Source organism: Ambystoma mexicanum, chromosome 11, assembly GCF_040938575.1.
Source record: "Ambystoma mexicanum isolate Mex_15411 chromosome 11, UKY_AmexF1_1, whole genome shotgun sequence".
In the NCBI taxonomy this organism is placed as follows: Eukaryota; Metazoa; Chordata; class Amphibia; order Caudata; family Ambystomatidae; genus Ambystoma; species Ambystoma mexicanum.
In genome coordinates, this window is record NC_090934.1 from 1,098,048,363 (window position 1) to 1,098,068,210 (window position 19,848).

The 19,848-nt window shown below is 46.2% G+C and overlaps 1 protein-coding gene across 5 annotated transcripts in view; it reads right to left on the minus strand.

Annotated features, from left to right (window-relative positions):
- MYO1E (myosin IE) overlaps positions 1-19,848 on the minus strand; it is a 933,795-nt gene that overhangs the window by 342,176 nt on the left and 571,771 nt on the right. For all 5 annotated transcript variants that reach the window (XM_069624389.1, XM_069624388.1, XM_069624387.1 and 2 more), the window contains 3 exons: positions 17,297-17,377; positions 15,271-15,357; positions 14,062-14,148 (listed from right to left, as the gene is read on the minus strand). In XM_069624389.1, coding sequence (XP_069480490.1) covers positions 14,062-14,148; positions 15,271-15,357; positions 17,297-17,377 — 255 coding nt within the window. The remainder of the gene's footprint in view (positions 1-14,061; positions 14,149-15,270; positions 15,358-17,296; positions 17,378-19,848) is intronic.

Genomic DNA, 19,848 nt, shown 5'->3' on the forward strand with positions numbered 1-19,848 from the left:
TGTGGGCTGCGACTCCCTTTATCATTGAGGTTGTTTAAAGTTCAGACTGTTCTTGGGAGCATGGCATTTGCCTTCATGCTCCTTGCCATGTCCGTGCCTTCTGCCAGCTCTTTCCCTGGGTGCTGGGGGCCAGAGGGCAAACCTACTCTTATGGGGTGTTGTCGATTTATCTGGCTGATTTACTCCAACTAGTGGTCCCCGGAACCTGTGCTCCAGGCTTCCTGGATGTGGCTTGGTCCTCGCAATATGGGAGTCTTTGCTGCTCCTATTTGAGGAACTCTGCTTATGTAGGTGTGTTAACATTTGCAAGCCTTCCACTCCTGGCCAGGGTCCAGGGGAACCACACCACCATGATGACCGGGATCACTCCACCCATTTGTCTATTTGGTCATTTGGCCAATGAGGGGATGATCCTGTCCTCGATGCACCAGTGCCTCCCTAGGCACCAGCATCAAAATCGCACTGGCAGTGATTTCTCTTCTATAACAGCCTGAACAAAGATGGCGGAAAGTACTTCTGGGGTCTAACGATATCCGGCTTCCGCTCCAGCGCTTCAATGGGCAGGCCAACACAGGAACTGGCGCATTGCACGGTCCAAGTCTTTCCTGAAATTGAGCACACTGCCTGCTTGTTTAGGTTCTCTCATTTCTTTTGCCTGTTATGGCCACTGCAGGAACTACAGTCCTGTTTCTGTACCGCTTCCTGTTCCGTCCCTGCTTTGTCTTTCCTTTCGATTGTTCTTTGTTTGCACAACCTGGGGTTTGGGATTTATTTTAAACTTTCCCAGTTTTTTTTATCATTTTTCTCCCCTGTGGCCACTTTTCACCATTGTAACCAGCCAATCCCGTTTTTACTACTTAGGGCCAAGGTTGGCGGAGGGGAGGGGACGGGGATGTCATTCTCGATAACCGGCAGAAGCTACCGATGCAAACCATGTCTGCAGTCAACCAATGACAGGTAGTGAAATAAACACGCGAAATAAACACGCGAAGCATAGGAGTAGGTACCTACACTATGCAAAATAAGAAACCCTAATCTGAAGCATCCTACAATGAGTGGCTACTGTACACATTTATGTCCTCAGGAGGATAGCTCAGGTGCAACATGCTCGCCTTGGAAGCAAGACGACACGGAGCAACACAGGTTCGATCCCCGGGTCCACGCTTAGAAACCTCGGGGTAGCTTGTTATAAATAACCAATCAAATCATACTGCAGGATGCTTCAGATTGTTTCTTTGCATATCAACAATCATTAGCATCAGCTACTTTGTGTCCATACTTCAAATATCCTTCTCCGTTCATTCTAAGGACACTATTTATATGTATTTCAGGTATTAGACTTAGTTTTGAAATGTCGACCCGTATCATTTTTTTGTACAGAAGATGTTTTAATGGTTTCAATTGGTTAATTTGACATTTGAGTCTGTTCACGCCTGCAATTGATCTTTTATTTTTTAAATTTTCTTACTAATTTTCAATTTAATGATTACAATCTGTTTTATTTGTCTCATTGTCTGTATTCGTGCATTTTTACTTTTGCAAAACAAATATATATGGGCATAAAAATGGCAAATCCCATGCTCTCTTTGTGTTTTTTCTGGCATACAAAGTAATAACCAATTAATTTATAGTTCAAAATAAACCAGTGGCTGGGCCAAGGAGTTTCTTAATTAGCACAACCCTTGTGAACCCCACCCTAAATGTAGCAGCTACTTCCCTTTTGGATATAATTGGCAACCGTGCTGTCCTCAAGGCATAAGAAGAACTTGAGCCTGCTGGTCAATTTACGAATGTGGTGCGCAGGCCTAGTGTGCAGCTGCTTGCGCCACTTCTGCCTGCGCCTGTGTGTCCCTTAGCAATTCCAACCGAACACTGCTGCCGAGTGGAACACACTGTCTGGAGCTTAGCTGTGGGTGATGAGGGTTCCAGTGGAGTAAGATGGTTTACTTTACTGCAGAGGGTAACTTTAACTGCTACTGTGTCATAGGCTCTTCGGATTGACAGATCGGCAACTGCCAAACCAGGCAGGCACACGTTTGGCACAACATGACCCTGAGGTGTGAAACACCATGCTTGGCCCTCTTCAAAATTAACAGACACGGTTTAAGAACTAACGTTTTACTCAGGTGACTAGGTCTGAGGTTTGGCTTTATTTATTGGCTGTATTTATCTGTACAGTTGTATTGAGCCCGGGCAGCAGCAGTTGCAGCAGCATCCAGATGGCGGCTACTGCTAAGGAGACAGAGAAATCAAGTTTATGGGCGGGAGGTGTTCAACACCCCATGTAGCCCTGTGCCGCAATGGGTCACCAAGATTTTAGATGCCCCTCACAAACTTTGCATTTGTGTTCCACCACTGGTGGTAGGGGATCGGGGTACGGAGGGAAGAAGGTAGCACGTTGATTTGGGGGTGCGTCTTCATTAGATGCTACTTTTATAAAAATGCTTTCATTTCTAGCCTGTAGACGACCTGGACCGGAAGTCATACTATAACAGTGAGGGAGTTCCAATTTGTTTGAGGGGAACAACAAGCAAGCATGTATTGTCTTTCATGTCTGCTGTTTTCTGGAGGAATATGGTTGGATTTAAGGGCCACTAGAGACTATCAGTATTTGGGGGCGACGAGGAAGGCCTATGAGGATCACTTTGCAAGTACCGTAGAACTAGCTTGCACAGAGAGCCAGTGCAGGGTGATATGGGCTGGGGTGATCTTGACTAAGTTGCAAACAGACTACGATGTCTGGTCCCTCATTGAACAGCACCGCTTTCAGCTTTGCAAGGACAAAACAAACAATGTTTTGGCAGAGTAGCCTAGATAACAGTAGGGTGGTCCGCAGGCTTGAGTTTCCCTGGGGCACTTGGGCGTCCTACCACCAGGGCAGAAGAGGAGGAGATAGATACCTGCCAGACCTTATTGCTCCGACCCTCCCCCACTCTGCTCCCAGCATAGCAAACATAGGCGTGGAGGAGGCAGCCTCTCTATAGGGTCCAAAACTTTCAGCTACTACCAGACCTGCTCGCGGTCAGGAGGGCACTGAAGGTCCACCTTTTTCACCAAACCTTTCCTGATAGTCTTTTGGCAGGGCTGCCTGAAGACTCCTGCGGCATTTGGAACAGCAGAAGACCGAAATAACCAAACCGAGTTTGGGAAGTTTGAGGTCGAAACAGATGTCAGCAGATGCAGTTTGGAACTGGGAGGCTTTAGTCCAGATCGTTTATCTGGCAACCTAGCTGTAGTTTTGCGTACAGTAAGAAGCCCAATGAGGAAGCCCTCCATTGCCTCCCAAAGCTATAATAATAATACTGCTTTAGCTTGGGCGACCATTCCTGTGACGATACAAGTCAACGTTCGTGCCGGTCTTAGAACTGGAGCTAGCCGCAGCAGGACCACAGTAGTTGGAATTTAGTCCTGAGGGCGTTTAGCGTGGGATAGTGCCTCGACATACATTCTTAAGCAGGTGGGAGGCTTACTTTGTCTATAATGCCATGAGGCGACAACGTTCTCTTGATGCCACTGGGTGTCAGTCACATGATTAAGCCACATATGGAATAACTCGACTAAATCAAGTATTTTAAGAACTGGTACACAGGCACTTTGCCATACCAATGTTTACCCAACTTAACCTGCATGTCATGCACAAGAAGGTTCAGACTAAGCGTCCGCCATGCACAGCCGAGCATAACACGTGAACCAACAAGCCAGGCTACTGCTTTCAGGCAGCCTCGGGCCGAAGCTGCGCTGTGGAATTCTGGGAGTAGTTACACAACAGGTGCCATTCTCAGCAGTACCAGACGTCCCCCCCTCTGCGGTCTGGCCCTGGTGTATGCCCCCACCAGAGAACTAGCTGTCTGTGCTTGGAGTGCTGTTGCTAAGCTGGGCCATAGATACTGATGGCTGCTTAGCTACTACTGAGAGGAAAGGCAAGCAAATTACATGGCTTCTCCCGCGAGAGTCCACGTGACGCAAATCGGTGCCGTCACTTCAACAATTAGAATTCCCTAGAAGGCATTTCCTGTGGGCCTTTAAAGATCTAAATACGCTTTCTTAAATTCCCCAAATAGTGCCTGAAGAGTCCAAGAAATCACAATGACATTTTAATGACAGATTCTTCTATTAAAGTGTTTTGATGGGAGTCATTCATTTTAAATGCTGTGTATAATTTATGGTGTGTGTATTATCTGCCCCCACTCCTCGATCTAATAGTACATCACTTTAGTGAATCAGCCCCTGCTGGCATCGCTCCTGCCACTGTCGTGATCCTCATGCGCGGTTCATAGTGCCCTGTTTCACCAATAAATGCACATACAATAATTGCATGGCCTGGCAAATCTCCGGCTTGGTGGTTTAAAACAGTTGCTCGGTCATCAGGTCTATTTGAGGTTGGGTGGTTGGTCAGTGAGAGGCTCGGACCCCTAAGAAAATGAGTCTGTCCGACCAGGGTCGGATACAGCGCTCGTCCGGCATTCAAGATTCATGGTGTCTGCATGGGTGTTTACCAGATGCTTTCAGAGCTGTGATTGCCAAGACACACTCTGAGCTTTCCTAGACACACAAACAAGACTCGGGGTATTCCTGAGCGAAGTCACGGATTGATTCATTTTGTTTCAGAGTCATCCTCCAATCATCCTGACCGATTTGGGCCCCTCCTCCAGTCCATAGATGAAGTGAGAAATTGTACAAGTCCTGCAAATTCATTCATTGGGTCTCATTACGAGTTTGGAGGTAGCCATGCTGTTTTTAGTGGCATAGCTACCTCCAAACTCGGGTCCGGGTCCCGTAAAAGGGGACTTACCGGGCCATTCCGACCTTGGAGGATCTGGTAATTCCCTTTCGCGGGACCCGGTACATCCCTATTCCCATTTGAGTCCCCATAGGGCTCAATGGGAATGGGGAGGATGCTAACAACGGGCCTGTTCATGACAGGCCCGTTGTTAGCATCCTGGTCTGCTAGCGGGTCCCGCTCTGCACGTCTGGTCTGACCAGGCGTGCAGAGCGGGGCCCGCTGCAGACCTCGTAATGTGGCGGCCCAGAATGAACGGTGCCGGTCCCTTACTGGCACCGTTCATTCCGTGGCCGACTTCCTCGTAATGAGGCCCATTCCGTGAAAAAGGACCTACTATTAGAAAGTGCATATTTGAATGGGGCTGTTCTGGTACAGCACTTCTTGTCTGCTAATGAATGCAAACATTACACTTTTTAAACACATTCTTATAACTGGGGTTAGCTTCCTTTGAAGCGTTCCAAATGTGGGTGCAGATTGATGTAGGGATTTGCCCAGGACCCCACGCCTTGGCTGATTTGAGAAATTCTAACTGCAACTTCGATCTCCCGATTCTCTGCTTGGTGCTACGCGCGAGGCCACATCAGGGCTCTGGGAGGAACTTGCAGGAGCGTCCACTTAAGTGTTCAATGGCTGATACTGAGATGTCCAACAGGGCCATAGGCGGCCTTGGTCCGACTGCCACAGCATGCGCCGGAGCACGACGGGGACCCCGTCTTTCGATTAAGCTTCTTTTTCACATTCTATACCAAACATGCAAAAAATAGAAGCAAGGAAGACCATGGCCCTCATTATAGGTTTCCTGCCAGTAATTCCAGTGGGATACTGGGAAACGGACCTAGTGTTGCTGGCACCTGATATCCTGGTAATTCCGAGCTATTGCAGGTGCCGGAACGGTAGTCATTCTCCATTCCAGGGAGTCCCATAGGACTCCAAGGGGGGAATTGCAGGTATTTCCGGCACATGTTTTGCCAGTGGGGGTCTGATTTACCTCCATCTCTTGGCTGGAGGTAAGTCATTGAACCCCTTATAGTTTGCCGGTCGGGAAAAATGCTGGCATACGGAAATACCAGCACTTATTTTTGGGACCGGCAAACATGTAATGAGCCGATGACTGTTTAAAATGTGACTCCCAGTTGTGGAGTCATAGAAATAGTCTTAAAAACACTGAAAGCATTTTTGATTTTTCTTGATCATTTCCCAGTTCCATGAAGTCGCTGTCAGACTTCTCTGTATGGTTGACATGCTGGGTGCTGTAGTGGGCAGGTGTAAAGGCGCCAAGATAGTGGGAGGCCGCGGGGCTATACCGAGCTTCTGTTATGAAGCGTGTGTTGAGGTTGCGGGAGGGGATGATATCAGCAATGTATGCCGCGGGGAGTACTGCGGCGCGCACGTCCATGAGCATAAGTCTGCTGGTGTGCTTGGGAGGAGTAGGCTGAGTGGTTGCGAGTAGGATGTTGACTTGGTTGTACGGGTTAGGGCTGTGATGGTGCTTGGTGCATGGCGAGTATGCGAGTGTTAGAGCTGGGATTGGCTGACTGACTGGCCCAGACTGGGACTTTCACCATTCCAGTAGCTTCGTTGGGCCTGATTATGTGTTGGCCAGCATTGCCATTGGAAACACCACACAACGGTGTTATTGTTGCTGTATACAGTAACTTGAATGGTCGACATGATTCCGAGTCATACAGAAATACATGGGAAAATGCGCCATTAGCGCATGCGAGAATATTACAAACATCAATGCTTTTGTATTGAGGTGTTTACCTCCACACAAAAGCAGGCAGCCTGGAACACTCTCAGGATGGAAACTCAGATTTTGGTGGATCACTAAAACATGGGGCATTTCCATGGGGTGTTTGCAAATACTGCACATTTCTGTTCCTGTCAAAATCGGAACCGGGTACTTTGTCTTCTGCTTTGCACTCAGACTTCAAGGGGCAGTAGAAGTCTATCTGTATTTTTTTACCTAACAATTGATTGCTATTTTTGCAGTTTAGGTTATTTACTCACAAAATGTAAAGCATGGTGTATTTTATCTTCCTGAAACATGGAATGACTTAGAGGTTTTCAGGCCCGGAATTGTAGGACTTCCTCTCCCCAGAAGTGGTCTGAAGCCCTGCGAGGGCCATTATTCCGATAGCGCCCGCAGCCCAGACCAGCACGAGTAGCAAATGAAGGCCCTGCCTGCTCTCGACCCAGGCCCCAGCAGCATCCACCTGTGTGGAGAGCAGAGTACACGTGTGGGCTCTGGCGTTGACCTGCGGCAGGCTCTTTGCGCAAACGCTAGGATCATTTGTAGGTACGCCATGTAGAATTCCAATCCACAGAGGAACCTTGTCCAGCATCAAAACAAGCTCGTTTTGTGCAAATGGTGGACTTTCCCCATTTCCCTCTGTGTGAAATTCGCCACTGAAACCTTATCATTTATGGGGGCACAAAGTTATCTGCAGTTATCAAAGGAGGCCGGGTCTAATGACCACACTGTGTGCTAACATGTTATTTTTGACAGACACGTTTCTACCATTTGTATTTTTCAGAAGCAAATGCTATGTGTGTGCCTGTGCGTAATTCTCGTCATCCAGCAGAACGCTGCCTGGTCCTGGCAACAGCCACGTGGGCCATCAGTAAAGACAAGGCCTAAAGACATGCCAAGAAGCAGGGCCGGCCTTATGGCCGGGCGGGCTGGCCGGCCACCTCGGGCGCCGTTAGGGCACCAGGTCGAGGGAGACTTTCAAGGGCTACCCTGAGGTGGCGTGGTGAGGAAGTGTCCTTTTGAAATGAAATGCGCTCGCACCGTATTGAGATAGTTACCTGCCCGCTCCAACGGGGAGATAATGATCTCAATAGGGTGCTGCAGCACCCTATTGTTGTTAAATGCTCCCGCAAACACATTTAATTTCAAAAGGATGCCTTCGACCACCACAAAAGGAAACTTTTAGCGCATCCAATCCCCCCCTGCGGTGACATGAGGGGGGCGCCAAATTTGTCTTTTTCTGCCCGGGTGGCTGCCGCCACTAAGGCCGGCCATGCCAAGAAGAATGTGTTGAAAGAAACGTAAGACAAAAGTCACTCTAATGATTAGGCCTGCTTTGGGTGTGTCCTGTTACTATGTTTTTCTACTGCACTGAATCGCCACCAAAGTAGTTTCAAAGTGCCGAGCCTCGGCCGTGGCGTATTGTATCCCCGCCTGGGGACGCCAGACTTTAAGCTGCTGGGAAGAATAATTCATCTTTTATAATACGCTGTACCGGAGACCAGTCTCTAAGCGAGCAAGGATTCGAACCTGTGTTGCTCTGCACTGTCTTGCTTCCAAGACAAACGGGCGCCCCTGAGTTATCCTATCAGCCAATGCCTGAACAAGGAGAAGTAAGAGGGAGGGAAGGAGGTTGCAAATGCTGCAAGGCAAGGGCAAATGCTTTGTAGTAGTGGGAAATTAATGCGCATTAGTCCACCATATATGGGTTGACTTCTAGAGAGAGGAGACCCAGACAAGTACTTGTCAGGTTAATTAATATACGTATTGGAATTTCAAGACAGTTTTCTAAGAATTATAATTTAGAGATCGAGTGTGTTCGGTGCATGAGTGGCTCAAAAGCGCGGTCGAGCTGTCATGGCAGGTAAGTAGTCTTAAAATTCATGCAGTGTCTAGGTTACCGCGGGGTAAGTTCCGGAATAGTAATTCAGGGGATGCCAAGCCGACTCCAGGAGGTGGCCTAGAGCAAGATTAGAACGTCTGAGCAGGTGAATGTTGAATGTTGTTGGTAACAAAAGGCAGGAGAGCGGGGTGGACAGGACTAAGAAAGTAAAATGCGACTATGCCTGGCCCCAGCAGTAAGGGTAAACAGTGCCAATGTGGTCCTTGGTTGGCATATACAGAAGGCATATACGATCAAAGAAAAGGAGAAGACATTGCACGAGAAATTGATCAGGGCGTGCACACCGCTGAGAGACACTGAGCAAGTCATTGAGCAAGCAATAGTTTACACAGCGCCAACCAGAAACCCGCTTCTAGGCGCTCCAGCACTACACAAGACGTATGGTCTGCCACTAGCAAAGAGGGCTTTCCATGATGTGCAGCATGATGACAACTTCTAGGTGACACCGATCACATGTAAAATAAACAGAAAGGAAACAAAGAATGCAAGAAAAAAAATGGGAAGGTTGGGTTGCCCCGTGCATTTGAAATAGTAATAAACTGATGGAGCTTAATGCACATCAATATCGGTTCTGATCCCGATCCCATGAACGCCCCAATAGGTGCCCATTTTTAAAGGAGTACACAGGTTGGCAGAAATACCCAATGACGACCGATTTTATAGAACTGTGCAACATTTCATACAACGTGCACCAAATACAATCTCAAGACTGGCTTTATTGGCCCATGAGATAAGCATATAAGATTAGTGTATGGTACAAAAGGGAACCAAATAATATAACTTGTTTGTCATAACACTTGCCATCACCTTATTTTGCCATTTAATTGAGCTGGAGAGCACAGGTGTTAGGATTACTCATTTTACTGGCACTCAATGTTTCGACCTTAGAATGATGAACGTCTGAGAGTGCAATGCCAGGATAGGGACTTGTGGGTGGCAGGGTGAAGAATAGTCTCAGTGGCGAGTGCCTGAGGTATTTGACTAGCATCTTTTGCAGACAGTCATAAGCATTTCAGTGGACAAGACCTCAACTTCACTTTCACAAGTCCCCAAGAATATTGAGAGAAGACGAAGACCATTTTCCAAACCAGAAACCTGCACAAGCTTTTCAAGATCACTGAAACCTGGATTTATCTCACTTGCGTTTCCCTCAATAAAGAGTTGTCACCAATTTCCCAAATACAGTCCTGAAATGTGAGAAGAGGCGGTCTTACACCCTGGAAAAGTTTCATTTATCCGGTTTGAAGAGAAACCAGACATTGGGCCTCATTATAAATTGGCTGGTATCCTGGCAGTAATTCCACCAGGACACTGGCAAATGGTGACACTGTTACCAGCACTCGGTCCGGCGGTACTACCGCTGGATTACGAATGCTGGTAAGGGTTGTAAATCCCCATTCCATTGAGTCCCATAGGACTCCATGGGGGGATTTGCCGTTATTATTGACACCGGTAATACTGGCTATTTTTGCTAGTGGTTTGGCAAAATGACCTCCAGCTCTGATCTGCAGATAATTCATCCACCCCAAAGGCAAACTTGTACTTTGCCAATGCAGAAACATGCTGGTATACGGTAATACCGGCACATTCATTTTGAACTGACAAAGTTATAATGAGGCACTGTGTCAGACAAACCATTCTTGTCAGTAAACCAGACAGGTCCGCACGCTGCATAATAACCGCTCCACCTTGTGCTTGAGGGATTACAGCAGCTTGCAGGCCCCTATCTGAGACTGGGCTCGTAGCGTCCTTTGTTCCAGCAGATACAAGGTGGCACTACTGAGCCGTTGTCATTTGTGGTCATGAGGGTGCCAGGTTTATGGCTTCCTTTGTGAATATGAAGGCAGGATTCGGAAAGGGATGCTGTCAATCCATTTCTCTCTGTGCTTTCTGTTTTTCTTGGGGCAAATGGGTAATTCGGAATGGAGGACAAAATGGAGACAGCATTCTGCACTGCAGACCAAATTGGACTGAACTCGCGTAAAGCGGAATCAGGGGCTGATTTAGGAGAAGTTGGACAGAGAGAGTGACATGGAGCAGAAGTGTGCCAGAAGTGGGGCAATGACCAGCATGGGCCAGGAGGATAACTCGGGAGCAACACACTGGTCTTGGAAATCGGACAATGCAGATTAGCACAGGTTCGAGACCCGGCCCAACAAGCAGAGGATGGACTGGCATAGATTGTTGAGAAGGGTTCTGTGATTATCTTTGGGCACAAGCATGACAACATATTTTGGAGTGGCAATAATGGCATACATTGTTCCGACAGGTCTGATGATTTTCTTTGTACACAGACAGCGTAGACATGTGTCTTACACTAGAAATGCTGAGATATATTGTTGATATGATATGATAGGTTATTCATAACACGCTTAATACCCAGAGGTTTCTAAGCGTGGACCCGGGGATCAAACCTGTGGTGCTCTGTGACGTCTTGCTTCCAAGGCGAGCACTTTGCCCCTGAGCTATCCTCCTGAGACATGCTTCATGATTTTCTTTGGGAAGTGTGATAAATCCTGCAGTCTCATCACTGAACCCCAGCCTAAACCTCCTCCCATGTGGCCAGGAGAAGACAGCCGCTAGCTGATCCTGATCTTGGGGGGAGCATTATTAGGATGGATCACATGGGAGGATATGGCTGTCAGGGGGAAGTGGTGACTCCTTTGGGAGAGACACAGTATTAGCCTTCTTATGAGGATGAGAACCCTATTGATTGAATATACTGCACTTTCAATGGAGAGAATGGCTTATTTTAGGAAATTGACATCTGATGTTAATTAGGTTGAAAGTGATGACTTATGGAAGAGATGTCTTGGGGCGGACCCAACGTCGATGGGGATTGCGTTTTCTGGGATTTAAAATTGTTTCAAGTTAGGAGTAGCAGTCTAAATTATTGTGTTTTTTAGTATTTTAAGGTATAATCTGTTTTTATTTCTAATACTATAGGACTGTTTAGATTGTTTTTAAATTAATAGAATGCTTGGACGGTGTTTATGCAATGTCTTCTTCTATGAATTGTAAAGGTATTGTTAAACCGTGTATAATAAAAAAAAAGAAAAAGGGAATGCATGGAGGTGCAGCCTTCAGTAAGCATTGGGTGCTGTGTCTATGTGGCTTCCTGGCGTCAACCTCCTCCGCGTGGAACCTGGTGCTGTTTGCGCCATTGCCTATTCTCACCTGGGCTTTTTTAGAGGGTTGTTGGGATTATCCTGATTTCTCAGTAATCCTCTACAGTGACAACCTAAAACACAAACAGTGAAATAATCATAGCATGGGAGCAAAGACAGGGTGGAGACTGGGTGGAGATTCTGATGGGGCTGCTGCGATTGAATGAGGCTGAGCAGTTAGACCAGATTTTGCTATAAGTGAATGTGCGCAGGCACAGAACTACCTATTTCTGACGCTGTTACAAAGTGTAGTTGGGACTAACCTAACCCGACACGTGTTAGCATTTCTGCAACTTGATTTATATTAAACAGGCTATTTGGGGAAGGGGTTCATGAAGTTATACCAAAACAGAAAAACATTGATAGTAAGCAGGATCCCTTCTCTTTGGAACCGGGTAGGACAGGTTCTGCTTCCCTCCCCTTCCCAGGGTGTTACACAATACATATATTTTACTTTCAACGTCTCTGCTGTCAGGACAGCAGCGATGGTTCCAATCGCCGAAAACTGAATCTTGGTAATGAGTTCCTTAAACTCCCTAGTGGTAGAGTCTTTTGCGTCAAAACCTAAACCAACAGAATGTAATGGTTTGCAAATTTAGGAACATAGCTCAAGATGTCTCCCGAACAGGGAATACAAATAAAAAGCAAAGGGATATAGTCTTTGGGTTCAGTCTCTTGGGAAACTCGCAGCGCTTCCGAGGCCACTCACAGTCTGCAAGATCCAAGCCTCTAGTAGAACACAGTTGCGTAGGAAACAGGAGAATGGTTCTTCTCTCTCAGGTGAAACAGTGCTGCCACAGGGCCTCGCAGGGTCCGACCAGAGAAGTCCAGCGTTTCCAGCAGGACAGGGCCACCTAGTATCTTCCACTAGTGGTTGGCTTACAGGGCTGACCAAGTTCTTGGGTTAGGGTCCTGCACTGGCACTGTTCCCCTCCAACCCCCTTTCTGCCTCCTCCTCATCAGCTTTTAACATGCTTGTTCCTTAGGGGGTCTACCCTAGTCTCTCGCTTCTCTCCTTTTTCTCTACTGTGTTTCTCTCCTTCCCTATTCATTTGAATGATGGTACACATCTTCTTCTTTAGTCTTTCCAAACACCACCTACTTTGTTCTGGTCTCCTGTCTCCCCTCTCTCACCTACCCCCTCCGGCTTCTATTAAGATGTTTCTACAAACATCCTTTCTACAAACTTTGGAGGCTCAAGGGCTTGTACATGTGAGTGAGTCATCTTGTGCATATGCAATTAGTTAATTTGCAATATGAATTTGGTTTCCAGTATTTGCAATTGGGATGTGTGGCTCCCTTCACGACTGAGCTGACAAAGAACCAGCCTGCCATTTTGGAGTCTATACATGGAAACTGGAAGCTTGGTGCTGTGTTAGCCAGGCAGAGCAATTGTTGGTCCGAGCATGGCGCTCCCCAGGAACGGTGTGTGCATTTTTGTGCTGGCAAGTGGTTTTGTCCCCCATTGGTAAATACTACTTCCTCGCACAGAACAAAGCAGATTTTCTACCAGTGGTGCATGAGTTAAAGTGCCCACATGAATGGTGACATTGATACTTCTGTGTGTGCCTCTTGGGAATTTCTTTAAAGGCCTGGTATGCTTGTGTGCATGTGGTGATCCCGCTGCAACCTGCATGTGGTGTGGTGAGGGGTAGCCAGAGGAGCCTCCCCATACTACTCCCAGACCCAGCATTACAGGTTAGGTGGTGGCATCGATACCTTGGCTACCCCAATGGACCTTAAGAGTGCATGTGAGCATACTCTACCAGTATTTACGAGCTTAAGTACCCAGCTTGCCCAGGATGTCCATTCTCAGATTTGTTTTCATATTCCACCGAAAAAGATGAACAAATGTTGTTGTTTGCCACAAAGGAAAAATGTGATACATGTCAATTTCACTAATTAATTGAACACCAAATTTTCATTTGCATCCGATGGAAATTCTCACATGAATATCATATTTGTATGCTTACTCTGATTATTTGCAGTGTTGTTAGCAGTGGTGGCCCTTTTCGCTGCTAAACACACACTGCAAATAATCAGAGTAAGCATACAAATATGATATTCATGTGAGAATTTAAAACAGGAGGTAAATAAAATAAGAAAGACGCATTAACTCTCTTCTAAACAAATGTGATAACAAAAAAACGCAAGACTAGTTTAGCACAGATGGCGCAATGATGAGCACTTTCTACAAATGACCGTTATCTCGGGAACCGGATGACCTATCAAGCTAGAAATAGTTGCATTCATTTGTAATTGAAATAAAGAATATTGCATGCAAAATTCATAACACCAGACCTCACCGTTCACGAGGAGTTACATCCCCAAGATTAACAGCATATACAAACCCACAAACAAACACAACTTTTTTTTATAAGTCATTCATGCAGATGACGAGCACAAAAAACCCAACAGAACCACCAGAAGAGATTCACTAAAGACCATTACTTACAACTTTGTTCTCAATGAGGTCACACACCACTTTGTTGTTAAAGTATTCTATGGGAGTCCACCGTATTCCTTCTTGCACATACTCCTCCTGGGAAGTAGAAAAATCACAGAGATATGAAAAATAAAAGAACTGGGAGAAACCCTTCCCTGTAACCAGCAGTAGAAGACATACATGCTACAGAGCCCTCTGCCAACAAATGACCCCGACTACAGGCTTTTCTTCAGATATGTCACCTGAGAATAAAGGAAAAGTACAAAGCTCTCAGTATAGAAATTCTCACTGGGAACCTCATTATTCATTTGGCTTGTATGTCCTCCATACATATATCTTCAGGAACGCCTTGCGGGAGGAGGATGGTTGGTGGCTGGTGCTGACAGAGAACGCATAGCCACTCCTAACTGAGGGTCAACGAGGAAGCCAACCCTGCCGGACATGTGCCAAGCAGGGGGACCTCTCACATAGGGTCAAAGCAAGGGTGGTAGTAGAGCACCATATATATATATATATATGTCCACTCCTGAAAATGTGTCTAGCACTACCATTCACACACTTACTCTAAATCTGAACCAGCCCTGCTCCCCAACATGTAGCATAACTGGCAAAAATTGGGGCAGGGGCTAGGCTGAGGTAGATCAGTCACCACTGATGTTGACAGTAGGCCAGCTTTTCACCAATTCCACAATCTGCAGAGGAAGCAGCCGAGAGCCAAACTATTGTGATCTACATCACACAGGAAGAAACATTTTCATTGAAGACCTGATTTACACATCCAACTTTCAGATTTTGGAGATGCACAATGTAGGAAACATGCAAAGGTGCGCACCCCATTTGTTTAAGTGCACTGACTGACGTATGTGCAATAGACAAGTCTCTTTAAGTGCAACCTTCATCAGCGTTGTGCCAGCGCAACAAAGTGATTCTTTTGCATCTCTCATATACGTTCTTAATATTGGATGATTAGTACAGAATGCAATGCAGGTGAACAGTCTAGCAGGGGCCTAAGAAATTTGGTTTGTGCTATTTAGGGGGCTTACACTGTTTTGTGTGTGATGCGAGGGTGGGGACGGGTAGCTTGGTTGCTGTATATAGAAGCTGGCAAAACAGTGTCGTCTAAAGGGAGAGTTTATATCGGACTGACACCAAAAATACAGTACTAAAACTAAAATCTACTATGCCAACTGCACACACAGCAGACAACACTTGACTTACCTGTTCCGCCTTTAACGTCAACTCTATGAAAATCTGCTGCAGTTTCTCATTCACAAAGTTGATGCAGAACTGTTCAAACCCATTTTTCTAAAAGAAAACAACAATGAAAAAGGTGAGATAAAGTTGTACATTCAACATTAAGGATTTCCAATACATGGAGTATATATCTAGTACAAGTAATTGTATCAAATCCAAGCTTAATATAATACAGGAGAGCAGCATCAAGGAACTCTGCATTCTAGCTTGGTCTGAATCGATTCCAAATGATCCGACCGCGGCTGATTTTGCCGCGTCCGGAATGTTCGCATGAGAAAGGGCCGAACTACCAAATGTTTGCACCTTTCTCATACAAACACACTTACATACTAGGGGAGCTGCAGGGGTTTCTCCCACAACCCCCGCTCACTATACTATAAAGTATAGTGAGCGGGGTGTTGCGGGGGACACCCCTGCAGCTCCCGTTTTTTCATTTTTCATTTTTTTTTGCGGGTGTGCTGCGGGGGTGTCCCCCGCAACACCCCGCTCACTATGCCACACAGTATAGTGAGTGCGGTGTTTTTTTTTTACTTACCTGCAATGCTACCACCAAAGGTTCTAACTTTTGGTGTTCGAACCTTTGGTGGTAGCATTTTTCGGTCGTTTTGTACGGTCAGACCTTTTTTTTCAGTTCGATCATACAAAACCGTCTGCATCTAGTATACCATCTGGAAAGATTTGACATTTTTCTACAAATCTTAAGAAGTTATGATGTATCATAATACTGGCTGCTTGAACTAAGTGAGCACAGAGCTACAAAAGTGACAATACTGAAGCTAAGAAAATTGAAAATCAAAGATGATGCCTAAACCCTTCATCAGATAATCTGATTTTAAGACGTAAGATATTGTAACCAAATACCACAATACAACTTTAAAAATATCTGAATGTATCATTGATTCCATGAATTGGTAAAATGAAATATATTCTTTTAATTCCTCATTCCACTTTATTTTAAAGCTTCTGCTTCATTATGGTGATAACCATTATTTGGGGAGAAAGGGCATTTATTTATTTTTAATGGGCACTGGAAATGAAACCAACACAGTTTAGAAACTGACTCTAGACACCAGAAGGCCATTTTTCAAAAGGACAACCAAGAAAATGCAAAGATTGAATCCCATGTCCAGCATTTTCTTCCTAGGACAAAGGCTGTGCACAGTCACCTGCTCTATCCTCACATACTCAGGATGACTGCTCCTGTGAGTCTGTTACATTCCTTCTTACATTGATCTGCTGCTTCTGTCTCTGCATTATTTGCTGTGAGGTTGGTCAATGGGCCTCGTTACACGGTAGGCGGTAAACCATGGTGCTATTAGCACCATGGTTGCCGCCGGTACCACCATGGAGGAAAGGGGAATTACCACCCCATTCCAAGGTTGGCTTGGCGGTAATTCCCCCTTTCTCCATGGCCCTTCCCCATTCCCATTGTTGCCCCATAGGGCATAATGGGAATGGGGAAGGAGCTTATTACGGCACTGCAAATTGTGGTACCGTAATTAGCACCCAGGTCCCTTTGCGGGTCCCAACTTTAACCGCTGGTCTACACCAGCCGTTAAGGTCGGGTCCCGCAAAGGGACCTCGTAGTAAGGCGGTAAGGGTTAACGGTCACCGGTACCCGTACCGGTGACCGTTAACCCTTACCGCCTTCCGTGTAATGAGGCCCAATGTATTCACTACATCTTCCTAGAACAAATATAGTTGATTTTACCTGCTAGCCTCTCAATCTCATCTAGTTTCATACACCGACATTTAATGACAGTTTGGGCTGAAAATGCATTCCTTACTATGTTGATTCTCTTGAGCAATGTCAATTCCTTTAAGATATCTCCCTATCACCCTTTCCCCTTCATGCATACATGACTGCATTCTTCTTCGTCTACCATTAGGGCTTGTGGTTTGAGCAGACACCATTTTGTTTCAAATGCAACGTGGAAAATACTTTTACAAACATCACAACGGTCCTCATCTGGAATATGGTGCGCCTTACCTGAAATATTTCAAAGCCATAAATGTCTAAGACTCCAATGTTGTATTCCTGATGGTCCTTCTCCATCGCCTTATTGATCGACTAATAAAACAAAGTGGAAGAGATAACAAGTAATCAGAAATAAGTGCTTTCACTAAAAACAGACATCCTTTAACTAGTGAAGAAGGCTATTTTATTAGTGAGGAGATATGGTTACACAGCAACATTCATTTCCTTTAGGTACTTTTAGGTTGAACAGAACAACACAATTATGTTTAACAGACGTAATAAGGGCGTTCATTCTGATTTTAGCCACACACATTTTTGTCAGTAACCATCAAGGCGAAGGTTATTCATGGGTCAGGCAGCCATCCTCTGGAAACCCTTCCGACCTGTATTGAAACTCATTACTAATCACGTACCAATCTGCCCATTATGCAAGAATCTTCCCGCCAGTAGATTCATGCCATTGTCCCTCTTGGCGTGTCCCAATTCACGGCAGGTCTGTGTCCCACCGCAGTCTTTTCAGCAGATTCTCTGTCTTCATGGGCCCCGCCACTCCTGACTCCCGCTGCTTCATTGAAGAGCCTGGGCTCTCTGGGAGTCTAGGGAGGTCATTATGACCTAGGCGGTAAGGGGTTAACGGCACTGGTAAAGGTGCCGGAGCCGTCAACCCCTTACCACCTAATTACGAGTTCTGCTCGCGGGGCCCGCTAAGGATGCCTGGTAACCAGGCATCCTTAGCGGGTCCCGCGAGCAGACCAGGGTGCTAACAACGGGCCCTATGGGGGCTCGAATGGGGATGGGTTCCTTGAATGAGGAATTACCAGGCCCTCCGAGGTCGGAATGGCCGGGCAATTCCTCATTCAAGGAACCCAGACCCGGTACCCAGTATGGGGGTAGCCATGCCGCTAATAGCGGCATGGTTACCTCCATACTTAGAATAACTCCCTAGGTGTTGGGAAGTTTTGAGCTGGTTGTGGCAGGCGGTTCGCTTGGTTTGGATATTTTGGAAGGAGTTGTTGGCAGGAGTGTGGAGAGGAGTTTAGAGATTAGAGGGGTCACAAGTGGGTGTCAATAAAGAAGGGGGTTGGTGAACAGCAGGAGAAGGTGGCAGGAGAAGATGAGCAGGACATAGTAACATCTGGAGTGGGTTGATGAGCAAAAGCAGGAGGTGGCAGCGGAAGAGGAGGAGTAGGTTGGTGAACATCAGGGGAGATATTCAAGAGTAACAAGATGGAGGTTGGAGAAGAACAGCAGGAGCAGATTGATAGTAGAGAAACATACCAGGAGGCTGGTTGGGCCCAAGGCAGGGGGTAGGAAAAAACACCAATCTTGGGGGGAGGGGAGGTTGGACCCACAGTGGGAGGAGTTTGGGGAGAGGGGTGACAAAATGCCCCCTTAGTTCCACCTAAGCCTTGCCAAGAGGTTAGCAATATACATAAACATGCTGAGAGAAAGACTGTGAGGCCTACTGGAGCAGACAGAAAAGGGGAATAACCACAGAGAAGACGGATTTGGAAAACCCTTAAGACCCACACAGAGAGTTCAGCTTGGAGTGACAGAGAAAAATGGTGCAGGGACCACTTAAACCGGGCAATGAGATATAAAGGACCAAAAGAATGTACAGGAAAACCTTAAGCCCCAGACTCACATCTCACATTGTTATTTGAGGTGCGACTGTTGGGTGTGATTGGAAGGAACTGCATGTGAATAAACCTGTTACAAATCAGTTTGTTGCCCTGGCCCTTTATGCTGGCAACTCGGCTATATGACACTGCCTGAATACCAATCACGAGTATGTTATTGGGTGCCGTCAACGGAGTACCTTATCATAGGAAACAGGAGAATATAGAGTGCAGACTACAGTAAAACAACTATCCAGATGAAAGTCCCGGGGAGGAATCCAGTGAGGTGAGCTGTAGTATGGGCCAAATAACACAAAGCACAATGTGAATCTGGAGTCTACGAGTAAGTCAATATCAGCAATCCGGAAGCACCTCATGGTTTGCCTCAACTAAATAGCTATGCTGCAGTGAGCAGTAACACAATCAGCAGTCCGAGAAGAGAACAAGCGCTGGCAACAATCCAAATCACTTAGCTGCCATAAGGGGCCACACAACACAAGTCATAGTTCAGAAGCACAGATCACTAGCATCTAAGCTTTAGTGTTTGGCATTGGTGACGTCTGATTATCATCTCGTGTTTGCTAGGTTAGAGTACCTGTACTGTTCAGCTTGTTGGTTACAGGTTCGGACCATCCAGGCTACTATGGTTTAATATGAGGACAGTAGTCTAAGCAGGTTGCTATGGGTAAGTATGAGAGAATGAGTCCAACTGGGTTCCTATTGTATGGAGGCAGATCCAACATCCCAAACGAGAAGGGAAGTACAAGTAATGGAAATCCCTGTAGCAGGAGATAGGGGCAATGCTGATGTCTAGGCACTGTACAGAATGCATAATATCTAGGCCCCGAGGGAAGTTACCAGAGGGTTAGATACATTTTTGAGAGCGTTCAATGTGAAAGTATAGAGTAGAATCTGGAAGCATTTAACATACTGAAGGTGTAGAGA